Consider the following 21,987-nt stretch of genomic DNA (forward strand, 5'->3'; position numbering starts at 1 on the left):
GAAGCACAAGGCTGATCCGAGCAGTTGAGCGGAGCCACTGAAAGAGCAACCAGGGCTGAAGGGAGGCAACGATATACAAAGTAAGAGTCTATCAAAACCAAAACTGAACGTGACATAATAACTGAGCACAGATAATAACTGAGCACCAAATCAGTATATTAGAATGATTTCTTAAGACTGGAGTATTGGCTGCTGAAAATTCAGCTGTGCAATCACATGAATGAATTACATTTGAAAACATAATAAAATGGAAAATTTATTTTAAATTGTAATAATATTTTAGAATATCACAGTTTTTACTGTATACATTTGATTAAAAAAAGCAGCCTTGTTCAGAGACTTCTTTCAAAAATATTATAAAATCTTTAGATGGGTAATGTATATACAGTATGTACCAAAACTAACTATGCCATTAATAGACTTAAAGCAAAAAAGACTAGAAAACAATATCATATTAAATACAAGAAGTCATAGTGTTATTGATGATTAATAAAATATTATAATCATCTGTATCTCAAATAAAACATACAGGCAAGGAAAAATATTATTTCTTTATTACTTTGTATTAGTACAGAGAAATGTTCTCCTTCATATAGTAGTATTCATTTCGCTGTCAGGAATAATATTGTGGCAAGCAGAACGAGAGCCGGGGAAACAGAGCGAAAGCCGGTGGTGCAGTGGCGCGACGGCCTCGAGTATCTCAGAAGGAGATCTGGATGAATAAAAGTGACGGCAGTGCGAGATGAGAGAGGACCAGGCCTGGGACATTTATGTTGTGTTTTTATTGTTTCTATGCGGCAGTCGTCCGTAAGGGGCTGTCACTTTACTTTAATTTTGTTATTTGTTTATTCTATATGATAGTCTATATGATATCAATCTTTCATTTGAAAGTCACATGTCCAGTATCTGTAAAGCCGCATTTTTCCGTCTTAAAAATATATCTAAATTACGTCATATGCGCTCATTGACAAATGCGGAACAATTAGTTAATGCATTCATGACATCAAGGCTAGATTATTGTAATGCTATTATGGGTGGTTGCCCTGCGTGCTTAATAAATAAACTACAACTGTTCCAAAACGCAGCAGCAACAGTTCTTACCAGAACCAGGAAGTATGACCATATTAGCAGCACTGGCTCCCTATTACACATTGTATAAATTTTAAAATATTTCTGATTACTTACAAAGCACTAAATGGTTTAGCTCCACAGTACTTGAGCGAGCTCTTAACGCATTATAGTCCTTCAAGTCTATTGCGATCTCAAAATTCCGGCCAGTTGATAATACCTAGAATATCAAAAATCGACTGCTGGCGGTAGATCCTTTTCCTATTTAGCACCAAAACTTTGGAACAGTCTTCCTAACATTGTCCTGGAAGCACACTCTGTCAGTTCAAATCTAGACTAAAAACACATCTATTTGACCTAGCATGCATAACACATTATAGACTTCTATAAATCAATGTTAGGCTGCATAGATTAGGTCAGTCGGAACCAGGAACACTTCCCATAAATCCTGATGTACTCGTTACATCATAAGAAGAATGGCGTCTATGCTAATATTAGTCTCTCTGTTAATCTCAAGGTTTACCACAGTCCGCTGGATCCAGGCCATATCCAGATCTGATGAAGGACCCGCGCCTGGATACGACGACAACGCAGTCCTGAAGTGTCAACTAGTCTCTCCCCTGTGAAGGTTTCCTTCACTTCCCTTTACCTCTGTACAGAAAAAACATTGTCGGGATAATTCCGGTCCACATGGCTACGCGGAAGCGATACAAATTCTGTATTATAAATTTTAAGGCCAGACAAGTAGTTTGTTGAGGGTTGGTTTGTAAAGAAAGACTACACGCCTGCACACATATATATTCAAACACGCATACCTACAGACTAAACACATAATACACATGCGCACGCCATCAGCATTCTCACAGGTTCGCATTTTTAAAGTTTGCGCAGAGAGAACTTAAGGTTTTTCTGTTAAAACGATGTCGTGTTAGCAGCCCCTAAGTGGTGATCGTTTTGACGGAAGTGAATCAATCAAAAATAACTTTAGCTGGACAATCACTTTATTCTAGAGCTGCTGTAAAGCCAAAACAATCTATGTTACTGTAATTTCAAATTATCACTGTAAAGCTGCTTTGAAACAATCTATATTGTTAAAAGCGCTATATAAATGAAGGTGACTTGACTTGACTATGATTCAAATTTGTTTGAACATTCGCCGGTTTTCGTCTCCTTCTTCCCTGAACACAAACCTCTCAACAAATATGTTTAAATTAAATATATTGATTATCTGATAAGTCAACAAGACATTTGTGAAATAATGTTCATTACGCATTATATTATGAATTTTCAACCTTTTTGTTAACAGCTCACAACATTTTTCCACATAACAAAATCCTTTCTTTATAAAATACTGTGAAAGGAATATGTTTGGAGCGATATGAGGATGAGTAAAGGGCAGTAGGATTTTTTGAAGAACAATTTCTAACGCCATTTATCAGCAGGTAAGAATCCTGGAGGGTTTTCTTAACCTAAGATAATAATATGCTTTTTTGTATTCCATCCATGACAAATAACAGCAAAAGCATTCGCTCACTCTGTTGCCAGCTCCGACATGGCAAAAAAATAGTTTTGAGTACAGCTTTGCACATTACAGTGTGTAAGACACATGGCATAAGTGCTTCAGCGTCAGCACGGACAAACGGTTTAAGAAAGATGGAAGCAACAGAGAGAGATGACAGCACACACAGCCACCCCTTGCTGGGCTCTTAATAGAGCTGCCCCGCTCGGATGTTAATCTCCCTCAGAAAGGTGATCGCTTAAGAGAGGACCGTAAGATAATATTTACATCACAACTGAGCGTCAGAGGGGGGTTTGGTGGGAGGGTGGACTAAATCAATGAATTTACTGTATCAGCCGTAACCTTAGCAGCAGTAACTGTAGCAGCAGAAGCTGATCCGGCTCACGCTTTCTTAGCTCTCCGAGCCGGGCCACGTCACCTCTCGCTGAGTAGATGCCCCGCAGATGGCCCATTTCACAAAGCAACAAAGACACCTCATCAAGATCTGCCACGCAGGAGTCCTGCAGATTTAGGATGTCAGCCATTTTTTTTATTAATAATTCAACACCTTCTGACAAAAATCGTTCTGACGCAAGTTATGTTACAAAAGCTCCTTGACACCATCAAAAGATTTCACTGATATTTAATTTAAACACCTTCATTGTGTTTTTACTTAGACTTGGTATGGGGTCAAACTGTAGGAAATCCAGCTGTTCTGAGATTAATGTATCTCTGTAGAGACCCTATTCAATCAAAAGTGTGACTGTTAGCTCTAAAGTTGTCCATATGCTAGTGCAGACTTAAAAGTTGACCAAAAGTCAAACTATAGCAGATAGACACATTTTAAATCTACAAGCTTTCCCTTCTTGAAAAAAAAATAAAATAAAAATACTGATGATCTAATAAGAATGCTTGTCTAATGACACACTTAAAAATAAAAAGATATCTACTGTCAACATATAGTGCTTCCTCAAAAACATTTGATGAAAAAAATAATCCATATTACAAAAATAAAACAATGTCCAAAAACAGTGTCCCAAAAAAACACTGTCCAACAGCGACACCAGCAGGTAAATTTATAGCGGGACGCCGTATTTCTCTTGCCTCCCCTGAGCCCATTTGACTTTTAACAGACCCCGTAAAGCGTGTGGTTGGTTTGGTGGGGGGTAATTGAGAATGAATGGGGGAAAGTCACGTGAAAGGAGGCAATACCTCCTTCACGCTACGATGTGATTGACTAAGATTGGTTCACAAGATAAATCCCGCCTCTTGTTAATTGTGATTGTTCCATGTTCGCGAATCAGTCTGAATGAGCAAAATTATGCCATTAATGGGAAGACTAATTACAAAGTAAATAAACAGCTCAGATATCACCACCTTATGTCAAATCAAAATCAAACTTGAAATGGCTTGAAAACATGATGACTGTGGGTTTTTTAGTGAGCAATCATAATGAGCAAATTAAAGATACATCTTCGTGTCTGTGACCAGTGTTTGCGGAGCATGATGACTGATAATCCAAAAATAGAGTATTAAAAAGAACAGCTGAACATCAGTTAATCAAATAAAATATATGGTTTCCCATATGTCCCATAAATCCCATATGTGGGACCGCACTCTCAGGGGCACAGAGATAAAAATCCCACATAGGATACCGTACTGTTCAAAAGGTTAAATTGTTACTACCTTTAGTTATTATTTTGGAATTAATGTAAAAATGCTTAAAACACTAACTTGATGTGATTTACTTGATTTAATTATGTTATGTAAAAATACAAAATAGATTTGTATTTGGTTTCCTTCCTTTTTTTTTCTTTTTTTTTGGTTTAATGTAAAGTAATGTGGCAGCATTAAGTGTAACTGGGACATGAATGTATTTTTTTTTAAACAAACACCTGTGAGGACTTTGCCTCCTCATTTCAGGATGCAATGCTATTGGTCAGGCAGATAGTCCACTGTATAAGCCAACACTGCTGTGTTGGGCTGTTTACACTTTTAAGAGATATTGACCTAGGAATGGCATACTTACAGTTGCCTCTTTTACATCAGTTTTCTATTTTATTAACAGAGAAAAAAAAAAGTGGCTTTAAAACACAATACACATTTCCTCAAGTGTCACAGATTTTGCGCTTACATTCAAAGGTTTGTTGAAGTTAAATCAATTTTTTAAAAAAAAAAAATCACTCAGTTTCTAAAAGTAACTTTCCTCAAAGTTTTGGTATATTCATGCCCTGACAGTAATCCAAGAAACCACAGAGAGTGGATTATCATTTCACTGTGCAATCATTTCCGTGCATACTATTCATTTAAATTAAGTTTACTTAGATTTTAAATATTTGCCTTCGTATTGTATATTACATTCTTAAACACATCTAAACTTTATTATTTTAGATATATATATTTTTTGTTGTTGTTGAGAAAATAAACAGTACATTTATGAATGGTGCACTATAAATCTCTGGGATAGAACTGGGAATTTTGATACTAGTTATAAATAATAATATGATATTTGAAATGATACAAAGCATACAATGCATTACTATGCAGCAGTACCGAATGTGCCATACCATGCATGCAGGATAAACAACATCAGGATAAACAAAAACAACCCTTGCTCAAATTCTCTGCGCGCTGTATATGCAGGAATACTGATCTGAGTTCTGCTAATGGAGCAGCTGCAGAGAGAGACGTGCGGATCACATTTCACATCCTTATCAATCACTGTTTTGTTCTTTTGTCACATTTGGAGAGGCTGCTTCCAACAGCGAAACCCAATCAGTGTTTCGGTGCGTGTTCAGGGCCAGCCGCTGACCTGACCCCCTTTCAGAAATTCCCAAACACACACTGACTGTCATACAAAATAAACACTCAAGTGAAAGAAAGATTGAATTCAGGCCTTTATAAAGGATACTACTTCATTTAAAAATTATTTACATTAAAAAAGCTAAGTAGTTTAGCTTTCCCTGATATAGACTGATGAATAGATCACTGGAATATATTTTTTTTTAATAAATCTGAAAAGAGCAAAACTCCGGAGCAACACTGCCACCTAGAGTTTCCACTCACTGAACCACTTTTATGACTTAATTAAAGGCATACAAATTAAATAGAGAAGTGTGATGGCTAATTAATGCAAGGAAAATCAAATTAACCCTACAGCGAATGTGCTGGATATGTGTGGATACATATATGGCAAAAGCAGACATCTCATAACACGTCTTGCATAATTTATGATCATCCAGTGAGAAATCTTAAGAACGATGGCAGTTGTAAAATTCTGTTTTATGCATGAATTCCTAATGCGTAAAACCAAATTCGTAGTGCTTAAAAAATGAAAGCATCTGGTGAAATTTAAAAATATTTTTAAACCACCAAATAAACCAAGTGTTTTTAAGGTTCTTCTTAAATGTTTTATGTTCATAAAAAAAAAAAAAAACTGCTATCCTTGTACGTCATAAACCTCAAAATGGTCTGACCAGCATAGCTAAATGAAGGGGATGGTTAACCCAAAAATGACAAATTGTTGTTGTTATTGTGTTTTGTTTTTTATGGAACACAAAATTGTAATAATTCATAGTATCCACCACTGTTCATCTCTAAAAGTATTTTTTTTTAAGCATCCAGAATATAGAGAATTTAAAGTCTGTGTTTCTCACACAAAGCTATCGCAAAACAGGAAACTGTCCTTACAGTTCTATGACAAGGGCTGTGTGACAGTTCTATTAAAAAAATCCACTTTTGACTTCCAAGAAAATAACAGTTTACCACCTTTTTACCACTATTGGATTCTGGAGATCTGCTTTATATGAATGCCCCAGTAGGCGACTTTATTTAAAAAAATAAAAAAATAATTGATACCGTCTATCATAGCGCTTTAAATTTCATTACTGGTTATGGTTATCAAGCACATCATTGCACTTTATATGATAAAGCTGAGTTGGCATCTTTGTATACTCGAAGATGTTTAAACTGGTATTGTTTTATTTATAAGTCTGTTTGTGGTCTAATTCCATCTCATTTGTAAAACAAATGTTTGCTACAATCTCCATTCTAATGATTTGTTATATCTTCCTCAGGTTCGAACAGAGCTAGGGGAAAAAAAGGCATTAAATATAATATAAATATAATCTGCTTGGAATAATTTACAAAACATCTTAAAGCTGACTATGCTTCCATCACTAAATGAGTTTAAGTTACTTTTAACTGATTATGTGTTTTATCCTTTGATAAATTGCTGTTGTGATCCTTGATTGTGTTTTTGATGTGTATTTGCATGTCTATGTTATAGCTGCTATCTTGGACAGGTTACTCTTGTAAAAGAGATTTTAATCTCAATGAGTTTTTTAACCTGGTAAAAAATAAATAAAGAATGAACAGCATATGGGTCTGGAATATCCTGTAAATTATTATCTCATGACTTAAAAAACACTTTTAAGTCATGTAACGAAAAGTAGTAAGAGGAGCATATGAAATGTGTGCTTTGGACCATCTTGGGTGTGCGGATGAGCTCTTAAAGCTCTACTTGACCTGCGCTCGGCAAACACTTGACAAGCACTTCCTGTCCCTGGATGCTTGCTGCTTCTCTAATGATTGTCAGAAAACCAACAGCGTCAAGGACACAACCTTCACGAGAGCTAAACACAAAATAAAGTCAGTTTGTTTTATTATTTTTTTGTTCCTACTCTGTCCTTATTGCAGATACAGTCTCTGCAATAACATTGAACCCACCCGGAATCAGAGAGACAGAACAGAAAATTGGTTAAAATCACTGCTAGTGGATTTGTGTTAATGAAAATGGACACATGTCTGTGTCCGTGTGTGTGTGTGTGTGTGTGTGTGTGTGTGTGTGTGTGTGGTCCTGGTATACCCAGCATTATGGGGACAAATTCTCACCACAAAGATGGCAATATCCAAAATTCTTGTTTTTGTGGGGACATTTTTTGGTCCCCATGAGGAAAACAGCTTATAAAACATACTATGTGATGTTTTCTGAAAATATAAAAATGCAGCATTTCAGTTTCAGAAACGGATTAATCATTTCAGTTAAAGGAGAACTCTGGTCAATTTTAACATTGAGCTCATTTTTTGACAGCACTCCAAATTTACAAAAAAGTTCTCCTTTAAGTGTCCTTGCACATTTTTATTATGCTATTATTTTCATTTCAGTTTTAATTCTAGAAATTATATTCCAAATAGATTTTTTTTTTTTTATCAAAATGTAATACCTGTTGCTTTCTTTTTTGGATTTTTTTCAGAGCCTCCCCTACAACCTATCAAACGAAATCTTTTTACATTCCGATAAATGACCAATGGTCATGCCCTACATTTTCACATTTTGCAATTTATTTCACAATATTTTCCACCTTATGGAAGAAAAATTGTGAATGACTTTTCAAGCAAAGTTTTAAACACTATAAATATAAATCCAACTTTACATAAAGAGGGAGCTGGGCAAAATACAGTTTACATTTTGCAACGATACAAACAATCACACAAAAACTGTAATGTAGCATGTATTGCTTTATATGATTATAATGTATATGCATGTAAAGCAGGATGTACTATATGCAACTTTTAATATATCGCAACACATAATATATCATGATAATATATGATATAAAGCTTAATGTGTTTGTCGCAATGCTTTGTGGGATTGCCTTTTGAAAAATACACGCAATGCTGCATCCCAAGTAGAAGGCAGCATAATGTTGCCACTTACCTTTTACAACAGCTGTCTTGTCGGGAGCACACCTAATATGTTGCCCTAAAATGCTTTCTAGGTAGGCAGCTCGCAAAGTTTTGGAACAGCAATGCTGTCAAAACCATCCAGACACTAGCCTACTCATTGAAAGAGGTGAATTGGGAAGCCATGACTCTCACTCTCTCTCACTCTCTCTCACTCTCACTCTCTCTCTCTCTGTGCCTTTGCATTATTCGTCATGCCAGCTTAACAGCTCCAGTGTGAGCAGTTTCTGGAAAGAAAAGAGGGGGAAAAAGACAGAGATGGGGGGGGGGGTGATATCAATGTTGCACCACAGCATTTGACTAATGTCTATTCAAGTCCCTCAGATGCTTCTGTCTGACCTGTGGAGTGGACGAACCTTCCCAGCAGCCCTGCGAATGAGCAGCACCCAGATTAACATGTTAATGATGCGCTCTGGTGAAGACGTGGACAATGGTGCCTCACCACGTCTAGCGGATGATGTGAGGCGAGTTAAAGAGAGTGAGGTTTCTCTGGTTTCCATGTTTGTGTTCCTGCTCGTATCAATGGCTCAAATGTTTTGAATGTCAATGGAAGGAGAATAAGACCCGCAGAGAAGATAAAATCAGTACAAAAGCCTCAGAACATTAGCTGTTTGGCCAGAGCTAAAGTGCTGCTGCAGCTTGTGTGTGTGTGTGTGTGTGTGTGTGTGTGTGTGTGTGTGTGTGTGTGTGTGTGTGTGTGTGTGTGTGTGTGTGTGTGTGTGTGTCACTTTAGCTGTATGTGTGCAAATGGGTGCTTTAATTGTTTATTTAGCCAATGTGTGTTTTTGAAGGCGCATATGTATTGGTGTTTTAGAAATGTTAGATCCATTTAGTCACTGTATTTGAGTGTTGTTTAAGTGTGATTGAGTTGTTTTAGCGATGTGTGTTGTGTCTGTGTGCGCGTACGCGTTTGTGTGTTTTTGATTTAGGTTTATGTTGGAGCGTATTTGTTAGCATTCCCATGATGTGCGTTTACATTATTTTAATGTTGTGTGATGATTGTATGTGTGTGCCTACTTAGCCATATTTTAACTTGTACCCAGAAGTGAGCTCCATTTATCGAAAATGTTATAAAAATAGAGTAAAAAGTAAAAATTGTATTTTATTAAAAAAAAAATTTGTGTATATTCATTTTGTATTGTATAAAGACCCATTTATGTTGTGTGAGAAAAAAAGTGTGATTTGATTAAGCCTAAATAAATAATTTGAGTTTATATTTTCACTGTACTGAAAACAATTTAAATTGTATCTGGAAATATTTACATTGTATTGCAGTAAGTTTATATTTTTTCTGCCCACTATAAGAGTACAGTTAAATGTATAAACCTGAAAAAAAAAAAATCAATTAACTTCATTTTCAAAACTAATTTAAAAATAGGTTTGTATTCACCCTGCGGGTCTCCCGGTTTGAAAAGCCTTGTTTTTGTGTTTATGTGTGGCTTTAAAAATGTTTGGTGTATTTGTGTGTGCGTTAATGTTCATTTTGAAGTGTATTTGTATAACAGTGTCCGTTTATATGTGTGTTAAGTGTTAATTTATCCAGTGTGTGCTCGAGAGAAATTGTGTTATTTGAGTGTGTCTGTGTTAGTGTTTTGTTGCAAATCGAGCGTTGGTTGTCAATGAATGTATCATAATGTTTATTTGAGCTGGGGTCCATTAAAAGCACAAGTTTTAGAGCTCTCAGTAAGATGTGTGTGAGTGAGAGAGAGAGAGAGAGAGAGAGAGAGAGAGAGAGAGAGAGAGAGAGAGAGAGAGAGAGAGAGAGAGAGAGAGAGAGAGAGAGAGAGAGAGAGAGAGAGAGAGAGAGAGAGATGTCAGTTTGAAGGTATTGTAAAACCTCAGATGGCATTTCAGCCTCATTTGCAAATAAGAGGGAAAATAAACTGAAAATAAAAAATGAAAAACAGCTGATAAGTGATGAAGAAAAGGAGAATATGACATTTCTCTGTCAAAGTAAGAGGTTACATTTTACTTTTTTGTTGCCACTGCAGCAGACAGTAAAGTGTCTTGATAAAAGAACCAGAAGACCCGCATATGTACTGAAACCTGAATAAATTATATTTGTAGATCAATCATAACAATTTCTGCGTCAAAGAAATAAATTTTATAGAATATCTGATAAGAGTAAGCCATCAAAACTTGAAATTAAATCGAGGACGATGGAGGAAGTTGAAAGAATACCGCAGCGGACAATTGCCAATATTTATCCACTAAAGATTACGACAGTCAGCTTTGAAACTTTCATAAGAGAACAGACAGCAGAAAATCACACCTCCTGCCTCTCTCCGTCAGATGCTGCAGTGTGGATATGTGTCTTGACTAATCACTTGAAATCGGAAATAAATGTTCGCTCGGTAAATGTAGCGTGAAAAAGAAACAGCTTTTTTTCCCCCTCAGTGAGGAGCTTGTGGGATGTTAATTGATGGGAGTTTGTGGCGGCTGCTAGTAGCACTGAGGGATCATTATCACTGGGGCTGAACGACTGAATCTACCACCACAGTTTGTTCTCTCCCAAAACCTGCAAAGAGACACGAACAGCGCCGGAGAACTGCCGGGGAACGACCGTCACTCAACACGAGACATTCCTAACACCTGCAACAAAATTACTTGACTTAAAACAACAACAAACAAACCAAAAAAAAAAAAAAAAATCACTTTTCTCTGGGCCCGTGGCCTAGCAGTTAGCACACGTGCATTGAGCTACGAGACATACGAGTTCAAATAAAGCCTGCAACGTGATCCAGTTCCACAAAAATAAAATGTTTATGTCAATAAAAAGTGGCAAAAGTTCAAATTTTAAAAAAGGAAAATACAAACGTACTCAACGGCTCGCCCTAAAAAACATTCACTTTTAGGGGTGTAAAGATACCCTCATGTCACGATTCGATACATATCACGATACTGAACTCACGATACGATACTCCAAGACATATGATTAAAGGTTCATTACTGTTAATAAATACTGTTGATTAAAATGCTAAGTTTGGTATTACATTGTGGATGTAAATGAATAGGCTTGGTGCTGATAACCCAATGCACAGGACAATGGTGACACCAGAATATTCATGATTCTGAAGCTGTAAATACAGAATTATTTTAGATGAATATTCTTGCACTCTGTCACTGATTAAATATATTAAATAATACTTTTTACTGGTAGCATAAGACATTTGGCATTATCAGAACCCACACATATTAACCCATTGCGTTATTATACATTATATTCAACAGTAGTTTGGTACTGACACTAAAACTCTGTAAACTAAAATGTCTCACACAGTCATTTTTATTTTGGTTGTCACTATCCACAATACATATTGTTGCATTTTTGTAGTGTGATATATTGTGACATGATATATTGTTACAAACCTATTCAATTTTAATGCAAATTGATCATATTACCTTAATAATATCTCCTCTCTAATGTCCCACTTAAAAAAGTGGCAAAAAGTCCAAAAATGAAAGTCCATGAAAAACAAACTTCCCTAGAAAAGATTTACTTTTCTTTCAGAGCCGTGGCCAAGCAGGAAACACATATGTGCCATAAAGTGGGGCTCACATGGGAGTCGTAGGTTTGAATCCAGCCTGCAGTGTGATTCCAATCCCTTGATAAAATTCCCTCTCTGGTGCGTCTGTCCAATAAAAAATAAAAAAGGCAAAAAGCCCAAAAATAAAATGTTTCTAATAAAATATCAAATTCTTCAGAGAATTGAATCAATGGCAAAAAAATAATAATAATCATCATCATCCCAAGGCATTTTACATTCTAGAATTGTTTAGTAAGATGGAAGCTGGAGCCAGAAGTTTGGGTTAAAAGATTTAGGTCATGTTCTAACTGAAACACAAAAGTGTGGGTGATCCATAAAACCTGACATGGAACTTCTGGGTTAGCAAAAGGCACATTAGCCCACATGTAAGAGTGCCAGCATTCCTGCATCCTAACCGTCTTAACTCACAGTCCTGACCTACATTTCGGCAGCGTGTCTGTCAAACGGAGGAAAGAGGAGAGAGAGACTGCTCTTGCTCTGGTGTAAGCAAACTCAGCCCTGTGTTTATGCTGAACGTCAGTCCTGAATACGCTGCTATTTAAGCATTTATCCTTGCTGTTATGCAGGAACCCCACTTTAGATGTTAAAGGCAGCCTTTTCTCAAGTCAAAAGCACTCAAAAATGTGTAGGGCTGCCAATATAACATAGTTAGAACAATCGAATATATATTAAAAACTGCTTTTCAAAAATCAAGGTTTTAAAAATGTGTCTTGACCAGTTTGTACATTCCATAACATAGGAAGTACCACCTTTTTGCCAGACTGCAGTCAACATTCATCATCAAAATCACCCTTACTGTGGGCAGGCAGTGCAAAATGAGTGAAGAACCGTTCACATAGGACACGTCCATGCACTCAGATAGCTAGAAACACTCCATCTCTGTCTTAAAACCATGCCAGTATTATTTATCCTAACAGCCAAAGACGTCATGGGAAAATATTGCAGACAAAACACAAAAAAATGTAAACAGCTTATGTCTTTTGCAAACTGCCTCTATGTTTACGTCAAACAAATTGGTAAATTTGATTTCAAGAATGGATTGCTGTGGACTGTAAGTCAGCTTATTGTTCAATGATATGGAAACAAAACAAAGAATATTTTAACTTATTAAAGGGGTCATATAATGGTACATGCACTTTTACAAGTTGATTTTACTGAAATGTGTGTTGGCAGTGCCTGTACACAACCATTATAAAAAGATAAAAATACATCCAGTGTTTTGTTTTTAAATCTCCTTATATGTTTTACCCTCTCTCAAATCAAGCCGTTCGACCTAGTGACGTCACACGGTCGGAAGTCCCTCCGACAACTGTTGATTGAAAGCAGCGTTTCAACACAGACCCGCCCTCGCTCGTGAGGGAGCATAGAAGTGAGTGTTCGTAGAGCGTAGAGGGAGCGAAGTGTGAGGGAGCGTAGAGGGAGCGATCCTCCAGAAGAAGTGAGTGTAATGTTTTATTAACCTTTAAATTAATCTTTGCATATCGCTTGCACGCTTAAAGATGAATGCGTCTAAGGTTTACACTCAGGGTACATTACGGCATGTTTTCTATGTACGACGTTCTCAATATAATTCATAATCCCACGTTTATAATGAACAACGCGTTATGGTTATTGTGTTATTATTACAAACGGTGTACGCACAGAACAGTGGGGCGGGGTGAGCAAAGCTCATTATCATTTAAAGACACGGCTTGATGAAAACAGAGCTGTTTTTGACCAGGTAAAATGAGTGTTTTCTTACAATACTAATGAGAATTTTTAATTAAAGTATATTACAAACTTTTAATTTAGACCCTAAAGAATCATATTAGCTTGTACAAAAATGGCATTATATGACCCCTTTAAAGCTTCGATTGACAGCTCAAAAAAATTGAAATATCCACCTTGATATAGGTCTTCCCAACCGGCAGTTGTTAATTAAACGTAAAAAAAAAATTAAATGAATAATGCTAAATGTGTCATGTGTAGGTTGCGATAAGGTGAAAAGATGGATCTACTTGCAGCAGTATCAAAATTTATTCAACAAAATAAATTTCTCTTCTTTAGAAACAAGGAACAGAACAGGCGGTAGAAGCACGATGAGGACTGACCAAGGAAGGACTGACCGAGGAAAGCGTTAAATACACTGAACAAACTGATTAACGAAACAAGAAACACCTGATCAAACTAATCAAAAAATGAGAAATTAAGGTAACTGATGAACACCGGAGAATGACTGAAAACAGAAACACTGAAATAAAACACAAAACCCACCCCAAACAGAACAGAACTCAGACTACCCGTTACAAAATGGTTTTAAAAAAGGTTAAGAAAATACAACAAAGTGAAAACAAATGTGATGTGAAAACAAAGATTTTTCTTGCAAAATCAAAACAAAATTCAGCAGTGATTCAACCTTTATCAATGACGTCGATTCAACCATGAATAAGCATTTAAATGCAAAAATATAGTTGCTAAATGGTTAAGCAATAACCATGACAAACACATGGTGAAGTGGTATAGTCAGCACAATCATTTTATGTTTGTCGAGTTCAAAGATGTCCATGCTGGGAACGGCTGGGAAATGTTGTTTAGATGACTGTCATCCAACATTACAGAACACCACAGCAAAAGGAAATGAAAATGAGAAACAGAACAAAAAAAAGCCAAACCCCAGAATCTAAGGAACCAACTGTTTTCAAACACACAAACAACTGCCTCTTTAGATTCGTATTTCAGTGGGAGTCCCTTGTTTAGCTGAATTACATGGAACGTTTTGCCTTAAATGGTTAAAAGTTGAACAAAAGGACCGTCTCATTCTAAAATAGCTTTGCATGTGTCCTTCATGAATTAGGCAATCTGTGAATGCAATACAATGACCTCAGTGAAATAATTATTAATCCAAGTTGGTAGATTGCATTAAATACTGAAAAGCATTGATTTAAAAAAAATTGCTTGACCTACAATTGAAAAAACAATTTTTTAGGTAAAAAAGAACAAATCATCTTATAATTTACAGTGAAAAGCCATAAACATTCCCAGAATTTCCTGTGTAACATTTCGCATTTGATGTTTTCTTTAATTAATTATAGCCGCTTTTCCACCATCAAGCCAAACCGTTCTCTTTGCTTTCCCATTCTGTGCCGATCCAGGCCAGCCAGTACGGATATGGTTTTATTTTTCACTGTAGGGTTAATAACGGAGCTCTTTTGAAAGTAATACAAATGCATCAGTCATTCCCTTAACGCAAGAGTTAACAGACGATATAAGATGTAAATAGCGACCTTGGTATGGAGGTGATCAGATATTTCTTTAAATTGTATTATTAATACAAATAGAGCTGTTAGCCAGCTACAGAGAAAGTGGTAGCCAAGCAACAGACAGGTGACCAATCATGAGTTGTGATTTCACTACACACATTGTTTAGTGCCATGTATGTTACCATAATGGTGTTTTGTATTTGTGTGCATGAAACTGTTCTTCTATATATTAGTATTTACTTCGGCTGGTGGCCTTGCTACTTCAGCAGAAAAGGGCTTTTGGATTTTTTTTGGGGGTTGTATAGGTTTACATTTTTACAGTATTTTAACTGAATTATTCAGGCAACCACAGCTGGCAGTTTTGTTTTGTTTTGTTTGTTTGTGTTTTTCTTTTCAGTAAAAACAGATTTACAGTGTACTGATAATACGTTTTGGGCCAGATTTAGTAAAAGCTGGCACCAGCGCAAACTCTCTTTTGGTGTTAAAAAACTACTGTCAGGATTCACTAAAGACACGATGTGAAAAATTACAGCACTGTTAGATAACCCTATAAATGTAAATAATAATAAGGATAAAATAAGAATAAAAAAAAAAACCTTTACATGGTCAAGAGGTAAAAAAAAAAAGACTCAAGTCTCATGGTGGTATAAACATTAATTTTTTCCTCCATCATGTTGGCTTCTTGCAGGTGAGGGCACTCAAATGTGGAGTGTATACTGTATATCAGCATAAGTGGGATCAAAAAGTGTACTGATTGAGGAGAGAAGGTGAGAACAGACCTCTAGCAGCCAGGGCTTGAGCTTGCGGTCGAGGATTATGTCAAAACCCAGCACCTCGAAGCAGACGCTGGCGCTCCCTGGTGGCTGTCCGGGACGGCACATACGGTAGGCGTGGAGGACGTGTGGCTCGGCCACTATCAGGGTCTTCACCACCAGCTCCTGCGAACACATGCACAAAACACGCTTTCTTTATAAAAGACGACACACAACAAACTTAAACAACTCCAAACAGTACATTCAAAGGTGGATGTTTGTGAATTTAACTGCACTAATCGCAAGATACGCATTACATTGTGACATCTTTCGGTGAGGACATGCTCGTGAAATCTCATTGCATGTGCAAACAGCCCGTATGAGGGACTCATTAACATCCCAGCTCCCTGAAGAGACATGATAGGTCAAAGACTGACAGCACGCTACGGGAAGACAGGGGCAGATCGTAGGAAGACAGGAACAGACGGCCTGTATCAGCTCCCGTACTCGCTTATCAGAGGTCTGGCAGGCCGGCGGTCTCCCTGCATGATTAAACAGAGCCTGTGTTGAAGTATGAGGGGCAGATAACCGGCGGGACGTTTGCTGAGCGTCCCGCGGACCCCAAACGTGCAGTTCTGGAGAAGCAGGTTAGATCCCAGCGTGCATCCTCCACAGAGAACAGAAAGAATTGTGTGTGTGTGTGTCCTCAGCTAGATTAGTTATTAGTTATCAGTAGTGCCTTCTGACCGACTTCTACAACTGAGAATTACTTCAATAAAATAGAACAACTTGTGAAGATAGAATGGGTTACAGAGAAGGTGCACGCTGGGTAAATTGTGACACTTCTGAATGCTTTGCAAAGGAGTCAACAGATGCAGACGTGCAGTGAGTGGATGAGCTCTCAATTTAAAAGATGGAAGAATTACAATTAGATCAAAAGAGAGAAGTGGGCAGCAAGCAGAAAGAGGCAGTGCAAACAGAAGCAGGGGAAAGATAAGGGCAGAGCTGTCACACTGGTAACACACTGACAGGAAACAGATTCCTTTTTGAAAGGAAAATTTGATACAATTGAGAAACCTGAGCCAGGAGGCTGATTAAAGTAGAGCTGCATGATCTATCGAATTCTGAAAAATACTGCAAATCTCGATAAGCTTATCATCAGGGTTGTGATATGCATTGCGATATGAAATTAAAGCCATTAATCTGTTAAATTAATGGGAATGTGGATAAAAATCTGAGTGAGCCACGTATTCTGACGTGTGTGAAGCGATGACATCATATGCGTAATTTGTAGACTTCTTTTAACTTGACACAGTGTCTTAAAAAGACATTGCTAGTGGTGCAAAAAGCTAAAAAGTAAGTGAAATACACGGCAACTGTCCATCTAGTGCAAGTTTATATAGATGATTAAAAAATAGCACATGAAAAATAGATGAAAAAGCATGACCTTTGTGAAAGGCTCTAATTGTGTTAGCTTGTTAAAATGAGTTGCAAAAAGAAGATCTATAAGATCTGAAGATCTTCATTAAGTCCAAGCACAATGTGCTATATGGCTAATGGTTAGGGCAGGGCAGATTGATCCTAAAGTATTGATACTGATGTTGTAACGAAAGGATTGATCATCAAGCAAAAATATACATCCTAGGGTGTTTTTTTAACCAGTCATTTTAAATTCAGTGCATAAAACTAAGCTTCTAAGTGGAAAAATAAACTATGTTAGCAAATAATTGTGTAGGTTACAACTATTTCTCCTACTCATCTGAATATACGCAGTTATTTCGAGAGTTATTTCAGAATAAACAAATTAAAAGTGTACACATTTTAAAGGTTTGACGTCAGTAAGATTTTTTTTATGATTCAGCAACTGTGTTACTGTCAAAACAGTCACTGTGTTAACAGACTTATTCAAACCGGTCAATGGACCGTTCGATCACTGAGCGAGTTCTTCTGTGTCTGTCATTATAACTGTCTATGTTGCTAAGCCATCTGCTTAGACAGAGTCATGTGCCCATCGATTATTATTTATTTATTATTTATTTGAGTGCTTAACTCCATGACTGAGAGTGGCATATTTAATCTAAAAGTGTATATCAGATGTAAAACATTTTAAATAATTCTGTTTAATTCAGTACTTGGCTCACTCCAGTAAAAGTGTGTGTACACACAGTTATTTAAATTGTTAGTTAAAAATTCAAATGGATCATGTTATGTTCTGTAAATTGTTGTTAATAAATCTGTCAAAAAAAGTTTTACCTTTGGGGGTACAACAACAGCATGTCACTGGCAGGCCTTTACACAAATTAACCATGGTTTTACTACAATAATTACAGTGTGACTTTTGTATTTGTAGTAAAACTCCAGTGACCAGAAATGTACCATAGTTACCAATACAGGAACCATATTTTATCCATGATATTTCTGGTAAAACCATGGTAATAATAAAAAACATGGTTACTGAAATTTTACTTGTGTAACACCATGGTTATTTTTCATAAAGTATCCTCGAAGGTACACCTTGTATCTTATCTACCCTTAAAGGGTGCATACTTGTATCATTTTGTCAGGGTCCTGCCCTGGGAGCCTTCTCTGTTTTGTCTTTGTTTAATGTTTCTTTGTTTGTCTTGTGCTTGAGGACATGGCACTGTCTTTGTTTGTGTTGGCCATGTGCTCCTCTCGTCCCACCTCCTTATTTAAAGCTTGCCTGTGTCTATGGGTCTTATTAGACACTGCTACATTTTGTCTTTCCTGCCAGTCTAGTTTTGCATTTATTTTCTTTTGATGTTTACATTTTTTTACTCTAGTCAAGCTCCAGTCTTTGTTTTAGCTCTAGTTCTCCCAAGCCTTATTTTTAAGTTCTCTCTTGATTTTGATTTTGTTGCTATCTAGTCTTTTATTTTATTTTCTCTCTAGTTCCCTGAAAGATTGCGGTCTTGGTTTTTTTTATTCTTTTGTTGCAGTTCCAGTTTATTTATTTGTTTATTTTGTATTCTTTCTTTTGTTTATTACTTTTTATTTTATTTTACAAGCTTATATCTTTAGTTTCTTTATTTTGTTTTCTCAAGTCATAGCTATTGCCAGTGTGTGTGTTTTTTTTTTTTTTTTTTTTTTTTTTTTTCAGGACCACTCTGTTTGATTAAGATTATTGTAGAGGCTCTGAATTTTATTTGCCGTCAGGCTTTGCTCTGAAGTGTTCAGCTTGAGGGTTTGTCCACAAGCAAACCTAGCTGAGGTTTGAACCCCCCGGAGCTTAAGGCAATTAACCAGAATTTTTATAAGCACCAGTTACATAATTCCATGCGGAAGTACTGTAATACAAGTAGTAATGAGTAAACCAAAGTAATGAGATTGGACAAGATTGAGCAATCATGTGCCTGCATGAGGAGGAGTTAGGGATGGAGGATGGAGGATGGGGAAGCATGTCTGTGCAACAGACTGAAGTGTCTGTCTGTGCGAACTGAAATCTGGCATAACGCATGTCTGTGTGACAGACTAAAGCAAATGAGAGTATGGATGAACTTATTCCTTGATTAACTGGTAGTGGGAGGAGTTACGGATCAGCTGATAGTTGTCTGTCACGCCATGGTCTGCCTGAATTACGCTTGAGCTCCAATCAGTAACTATTTTTTTTTTTTTTTTCTTGTCTTGCATGTGTCTCTCATGTTGATGGTCGCTGATTCTCCCGGCCTGGTAGCTAGTCCTGGGGCCGGTTTCACAAAGCTATTCTGGACCAGTCTATAGTGTTAGACAAGTCTAAAATTTGCTCATAGACTAGTCTAATGCAAGTTAGACTGTTTCACAAAAATAAAGACTGACTTAATTTAGACCAAAAAAATTAGACACCTTACCCCCAGGCTAACTTAGGTCTAAGACTATGTTACCTTGGCAACCAGCAGTAACAATCAGTTACAAACTGCCAAAAGAAAAGGGAAAATGGCTCATAATTTAAACATTTCTTCCAGTTATTACATTCCCAAGTAAAATGTCCTTGTAACTGTTAGGGCCGTTACATAGTCAACGCGAGCAACGATTGACGCGCTCCCTTTCATAGTCTGAGCAGTGGACGCAAGCGTCACGGGCGATGCGTAAAATGCAATACACCGCTCACGCAACTGGGGGTAGGCTAACGTTAGTAGAGTCATAGTGGAGTCATAGCTCTGAACGCCCGTCTATTTCGCTTCAAACGCTCGCTTTATAAGCGCGTCCTATTCGCCATGGACGCGCGAATGGATTCGTTCATTGGAAATGTTCAAGCGTCGAACTAGACGCGATAGACGCGAATTTGACGCTCTATTCGCGTTTGGTGTGAATGCTGCATAATAACAGGCTGCGAATGTCAAGATTGCAATGCTGAAGTGTGTTTGTGTGTGTGTGTGTGTGTGTGTGTGTGTGTGTGTGTGTGTGTGTGTCAGAGAGAGAGAGGCACGGGCGCGATCGAACAGTGGAAACATAAAAACATACTCCGTCATTTATACTCCTCCAACAAACACATATTTTCCGCTGGGGTAAACAGCACTGAGCGGTTGAGTGCGCTTACTCGACCCGCCATGTTTTTTGTTTTGAAAAGTGTCTTATTTTACCCAGAATGCATTGCAGTGTAGTCCAACTTAAGATAGTCAGAGTCTTGCTTTGTGCAATGGTCTGATTTAGATGTCTATCTGAAGTCTGACTACCTACTATATCTAAGCCATAGTCAAAGTCTATCTTTGTGAAACCGGCCCCTGGTGCTACTGTACGTCAGTCTGGTGCTACTGTACATTCATTCTCATCACCAAGTGTCAAGCCTCCGGTTCTCTCAGCCGCTGCCTAGTCTCCATCACTGGTCATCGCGACAGTCTCACCCCCAACCAGCAGTGTGTGCGCTGCCCCTACTGTTTGGACTGTTTCATTCCTCAGTTACATCTTGTGCCTTGTCTACCGTAATGTCAATAAATCTTGTCATCGCTCATTTCTGCATTCGGGTCCTCTCTCAAGAACCATGACGCTTAAGCTATTAATATGCATCCTTTAAAGGGGTCATATAATGGTACATGCACTTTTACAAGTTGATTGTACTGAAATGTGTGTTGGCAGTGCCTGTACACAACCATCATAAAATGATAAAAAATCCATCCAGTGTTTTTTTTTATCTTCTTATATGTTTCCCCCTCTCCTGAATCAAGCTGTCCAATTTTGTGACGTCACAAAATCGACGCCCCACCCACGATGGTTGATTGACAGCAGCGTTTCAACACAGACCCGCCCTCGTGAGCGAGCTGTCAATCATAGCCCGCGCGGACCGGCGCGTTCATTGCTGATAGCTGGAGCACTGAGTAGAATGGCGTCTAAGCGATTGTGGTGTTCTTTGGTGTAATAGGAACACAGCAGTCATTTTGATGTTCCTAAATCCGAACCGCTGAAGACGCAGTGGCTGAGTTTGTTTTCGAAGGGAATTCACCGCGATCAACGTCAATGCTTTCATGTTTGCACGAATCATTTCACACCAGACTGCTTTACAAACGAGGTCAGTATAAAGCTGGTTTTGCTAAGAAGCTGCTCCTGAAAAAAGGATCGGTACCAACTATTCGTGTTCCTGCTGCCCCTCCAGAAGAAGTGAGTGAGTGTAACGTTTTATTAACCTTTATATTAATCTTTATATTAATCTTTGCAAATCACTTGCTGCACGCTTCACGATGAATGCGGCTATTTTTACACTCAGGTACATTACGGCATGTTTTCTATGTATGACGTTCTCAATATAATTCATAATCCCATGTTTATAATAAACAAGGCGTTATGGTTATTGTGTTATTGTGTTACAAACGGTGTACGCGCAGGACAGAGGGGCGGGGTGAGCAAAGCTCATTATCATTTAAAGACACATGCACTCAAACGGCGTGCTGAAAACAGAGCTGTTTTTGGCCAGGTAAAATTAGTGTTTTCTTACAATACTAATGAGAATTTTAAGTATATTACAAACTTTTAATTTAGACCCTAAAGAATCATATTAGCTTGTACAAAAATGACATTATATGACCCCTTAAAGAGATAGAGAAGGTTGACCTTTGAGGTTACTGTCCCAGTGAGAAGCTAAAAGTACAATTCTAGACCATTTTATTTCTGACAGTGTAAACAAAAGCATAATCTAATAAACGGAGCAA

General features: G+C 37.4%; 1 protein-coding gene across 1 annotated transcript in view; it reads right to left on the reverse strand.

Moving 5' to 3' along the window:
* Nucleotides 1–21,987, reverse strand: part of ttll7 (tubulin tyrosine ligase-like family, member 7) — a 116,086-nt gene that overhangs the window by 52,194 nt on the left and 41,905 nt on the right. The window contains exon 9 of the mRNA XM_081358645.1: nucleotides 15,878–16,036. Within this exon, the coding sequence (XP_081214771.1) occupies nucleotides 15,878–16,036 (159 nt within the window). The remainder of the gene's footprint in view (nucleotides 1–15,877; nucleotides 16,037–21,987) is intronic.

This window comes from Scardinius erythrophthalmus (genome assembly GCF_964197995.2).
Source record: "Scardinius erythrophthalmus genome assembly, chromosome: 25".
NCBI lineage: Eukaryota > Metazoa > Chordata > Actinopteri > Cypriniformes > Leuciscidae > Scardinius > Scardinius erythrophthalmus.